General features: G+C 34.9%; 1 protein-coding gene across 1 annotated transcript; it reads left to right on the plus strand.

Annotated features, from left to right (window-relative positions):
• The first annotated feature begins 546 nt into the window (after window positions 1-546).
• On the plus strand, window positions 547-4,999 carry LOC129628677 (olfactory receptor 4A15-like). The gene is given in 3 exon segments (XM_055548157.1): window positions 547-2,795; window positions 2,798-3,303; window positions 4,943-4,999. Coding segments are annotated over 3 exon segments (978 nt in total). The 5' UTR covers window positions 547-2,380.
• Window positions 5,000-5,258: the final 259 nt, after the last annotated feature.

The following is a 5,258-nucleotide window of genomic DNA, read 5'->3' on the forward strand; positions in this document are numbered from 1 at the left end:
AATATCAATAAAGTATAGGATTTTGTATCTTGTCTTGTCAAATTAATGGTTTAAACCATTTAGAGGAACAAATGTGTTCATAAGAATATTTTAATAGTGAACTATTTCTTGATCACTTAAAATATATGAGGCACATTCAGATTCCAGAGAAACAGTTATTAAGACATGTTTATTGTCCCAACAAACTCAACAGATAAAAGCATAAAACCAGCTATAAACACATAAATGTTTTAAATGCTCAGCAGGTCAAAGGGTTAGACTCACTTACCAGAAGTTATCTCTTGAACACAGAACAACTTCTAAGAACCACGAGTATTTATTTTCCATTACAAATGAATATGTGGCTATGTCATTGTGAGTGGAGATATTTAACTATGTATGTATACAATGAACAGCCAGAACCTTGAAGATGGAACTCTGAGGCAACTGGTTTCTTCAATTCACATATGTTCAGAATTTTCTTTTCTTTATTTGATCTAGAAATATAAAGATTCTGAGAGGCAAATCCTGATGCTGATTCTGAGTTACCCTCCAATCCATCTCCAGCTGGACAGCTCAGGAAATCCTCCACTCCCTATTCATTCAGTACCCTCAACCCAAACTGTTGACTGATTTCAAAGCATATTTTATTTAATTTTTAGTCTTTGCTGTTTTGTATCTACCTTTTCTCAGTCATCTCTTATTTTCTCTCTTCCTTCTTTCTCACTTTTATTTTCCCTCTGATATCTGAGCATAAATTGAATTGCCAAATGCACATAGAAGAGAACAATCTTCTACCTTTCACAAATGACACTCTGTAAATTAGACACTGAGATGGAGCACATTTAAAATAATTTTGCCAAAATGAAGTTACCCACATTACATGTAAAACTGGCCATGGATCTATTTTCCTCAAGTGGGAAGGATTGTCCTGTTTTCCACATAGACTCAAAAAACCAAGAACTTACAATATGAACCAAATAATGAGTTTAATTTATTGATTACTGTAATAGTTAAATAATCTTCAATACACACTAATTACCTCTGGTTAATATAAAGATGATCTACCAGCCAAAGTGTTAGTATGTCATTTAGGATAAAGGCTTCAATGACAAAAATTCAAAAACTCACAGTATCTGGAAATATTATCATCTTTCCAAGAAAAGTATGAGTTTTCCTAAGATGCCTGAGCAAAATCAAATAATAGCTCTAGATTTTTGGCATGGAATTCTTTCTACTATACGAAGATTCTGCCTAAAATTTTTATTTTGGCATTCTGAATTGAGCTATGGCTAGCAATAATCAAATCTAAACAGTTTCATAAATCAAGAAACATGTCTATGTAGTACTTATTGACATAGATTTGTATTGTCTATTGTTTTCCTCCAATAACCTAGACTATAATAAATATCTATTTAGCGTGTCTTTGGCAGGGCCGGGGCAGAGCGGGGAGAGCTTCCTAGGTGGCTGAGTGGTAAAATATCCACTTGCCAATTCAAGAGAAATAGGAGACATGGGTTTGATTCCTGGGTCTGGAAGATCCCCTGGAGGAGGAAATGACAACCACTCTAGTAATTTTGCCTGAGGAATCCCATGAACAGAGGAGTTTGGCATGCTACAGTCCATGGAGTCACAAAGAGTCAGACAGAACTAATGACTGAGTACGCATGTTATGTGTGTGTGTATGTGTGTTTATTTACAAACAAAACATTACTTTTGCTGTATTTTCTTGGATGGGAAGAAGTTCATACATTTATGTTCTCAGGTGCTTTCTTATGTGTTTTGAACTTCATTGTAATTAAGTGGAATCTTATCAACATTTATTGAGCACTTATGATGTCCCTCGTTCTTTCCCTGCAGAGGACTGATTTTGGCGCTAATAGCATCTCAGAAAGGATGCTATTTAAGCATCAGTTTACAATTTTATGCCCCATGCCTAGGTATTACTTTATGTAAATATGTAAATAAAGCTATTAGGGATGAGATTGTTTTCATGGTATATTTCAGAATGCCAAAATTGCTCTCAAAAAAAAAAATTAAAGAAAAGGAAAGAAACAATATATAAAGTTAAAAACATTTGGTGTTTGTGAGAGGTATTTAGAGAAAGCAACTTGCTTGTCATTTGGTACATCAACTCACACCCACTCATATATACTTCCCAGTTAGAATACTGAAGTCTCACCACGATAATTGAAGCAAAGAATTTGATAAAATGAATGAAGTACTTGTGGTAAAAGAGTCCAATTCTGATATTCTATAATTTCTATGTGTGAGATCTCATGGAGCCAACACTGTTTAGTAATCATTATGTATTTGACACAAAGCTTGCAATCCTCTGAAAGTCATTACTGGCCATTTGTTTGCAGCCTCTGACACTCGAGTCACAGCTTCAGAAGGACACATGGAAAATAGGAACAATGTGACAAAGCTTGTTCTCCTGGGGCTCACACAAAATCCTGAAATGCAAAAAGTTCTATTTGTCCTATTCTTACTCATCTACATTGCAACAGTATTGGGCAATCTGCTTATCATGGTGACCATTGCAGCCAGCAGGTCACTTGGTTCCCCCATGTATTTTTTCCTGGCTTATTTATCATTTATAGATCCTGTCTATTCTACTATCATTGCTCCCAAAATAAACACTGACTTGCTTCATGAGAAAAAGACTATTTCCTTCCAGTATTGTATGACTTAAGTCTTTATAGATCATTTATTTGCTGGTGCTGAAGTCATTCTTCTGGTGGTGATGGCCTATGACCAATATGTAGCCATCTGCAAACCTCTTCATTATTTGATCATCATGAATCGGAGGGTATGCTGCTGGTGGCCTGGACTGGAGGCTTTCTGCACTCCCTGGTTCAATTGCTCTTTATTTATCATCTCCCTTTCTGTGGTCCCAATGTGATTGACAACTTTGTCTGTGACATGTACCCTTTACTGAAACTTGCTTGCACTGATACCCACCTCATTGGATGCTTCATGATAGCTAATGGAGGGGCAATTTGCACTGTTGTCTTCTTCATCCTCTTAGTGTCCTATGGGGTCATATTACACTCCCTGAAGACTCATGGTTTGGAAGGAAATCACAAAGCCTTCTACACCTGTGTATCCCATATGATGGTGGTCATTTTATTCTTTGTTCCCTGTATTTTCCTGTATGCCAGGCCTAATTCGACCCTACCCATTGAAAAATCCATGACTGTGGTTTTAACTTTCATAACTCCCATGTTGAACCCTTTAATCTACAACCTGAGAAATGCAGAAATGAAAAATGCCATGAGGAAACTTTGGAGTAAAAATGTGACCTTAGTTGGAAGAGATTGTGTAGGATATGATATTCTTTTTTTTTTTTTTTTTTTTAGAGAGAATCAAAGAATATTTTCAATATCAGTGATTACAACTAAAAAATAATTTTCTTTGGGTTACTTAAACTACTTATTCCTGAAACCGCTATATGAACTAATCCTTATCCTAGTGGAATAGTTTATAGATCTTAAATACCAAGAGAATTGCATAACTTCAATCTCTTATAGATGTCATCATACTGTGTTAAGATTCTATAGTGGAATCTGATAAAAAATTAATTTAAAATTTCACAGAAATGATCATAGCTGCATTTTCAAATCTGTGAAAAATGAAATTTGTTAACATATATTCTGATTGTGTCATATGGTTGATTTTGTATATTCTGATAAAATTTTGAACTGAAAAATTAAATTGTTCAACCCCAGTCTCTGTATCTGGATCACTTGGCCTCCTCCAATAATTGAAATACATATTTAAGTCATTCACATCACATAAGGCCCCAGAGTATGCCTGCATTAAATTAAAACGTCTGGGTACATGTTTTTTAAGCACAATGAATGTTTAGCATTCTGGAAACAGATTATTCTGATTTATATAATAAATACTAATCTGATTCTCTGTAAGCTGTATGTTCTTGACTTAAATGATTAATTAAAAGTTGTCTTGCTCTTGGCAATTGCTCTATATCAGACTTGGAAATCAGATACTATATTATAAGCATCCTATTTAAGGCTTTAGAATTACATGTTTCCTGTTAGAACCCAACTTACATCATAGATACTAAGTGCTAAAATATGCCTTCATCCTTTTCTCAATTCTAATTGGATTCATCTCGTGTACTTAGCAATATTAATGCCTCCACATAACTGACACACATTAAATAAAATTTCCTTTATTTCTCAGTGGAAGAAATAAAAAAAGTACTTTAGATCTTTTAATCAGAAAGAAATCTAGGACACTAGCTTCAGGATCAGGAGATGTGGGTTTTAATTCTCACTATACTATCATTTTATTCCATAACCTTTAAATTTCTAAAAGTAATTTATTTAGGTGATTTGGAATCTGTTTGCAAGTTCTGTGATTCTTCCCATGCCAATAATTTGTTATAAACATTGTTATATTTGCTTGTACTTCTATTAGAAGTAAAATTATCTCATTCCCACAAACTTTTCTTTTTTTGATAGATAACATAGAAATACCCTCCTGGTATAAAAGTATCTTAGGATTGGATTAAGATATGTTGCCTGTAGGTGACAAGATGAAATGATTGGATGGTATCACTGAAGCAATGGACATGAGTTAGAGCAACCTCTGGGAGATATTGAAGGATAAGGAAGCCTTGTGTGCTGGAGTTCATGGGGTCGCAAAGAGTGGGACATGACTTATTGACTGAACAACAATGAGACATAAAAACTCTGCTCTTGAGTGCTTTGTTGTTTTGAGAATATGTTCTTGCACCTATCCAAGTACACAAAGCTGTCAAGAGAACACTTTGACAGGTACCTGGTTTTTGTGAAATTAGTCCCTGAGTCTATCAAAGGTCAAAGCACACCTCAACTAGTTTCTGATCAACAGTGATATAATCCATATATAATCCCTCCTGTTTTCATTCTGTTTTACCATTCAAGTTTGAGAATCTGTGTTGCTGTCTTTTCAGGATTTTGAACTGTTCTGTCTTGGATTTGTATTCTGGGAACAGACTTTCCTGGTATAGATCCAAGAAACTCCTTTTTGAAAAATTATTTTCATGGACATGAATGGTAGATCAATTAAAAAATAAAATATCATAATGAAAAATAAAAAAAATAGTTACCCAGAGGGGAGGAGCCAAGATGGCAGAGGAGTAGGAAGGGGAGAACACTTTCTCCCCCACAAATTCATCAAAAGAGCATTTAAACATCAAGTAAACTCCACAAAACAACTTCTGAATGCCAGCAGAGGACATCAGGCACCCAGAAAAGCAACCCAAGCCT

The sequence above is a fragment of the Bubalus kerabau genome, chromosome 15 (genome assembly GCF_029407905.1).
Source record: "Bubalus kerabau isolate K-KA32 ecotype Philippines breed swamp buffalo chromosome 15, PCC_UOA_SB_1v2, whole genome shotgun sequence".
NCBI lineage: Eukaryota > Metazoa > Chordata > Mammalia > Artiodactyla > Bovidae > Bubalus > Bubalus kerabau.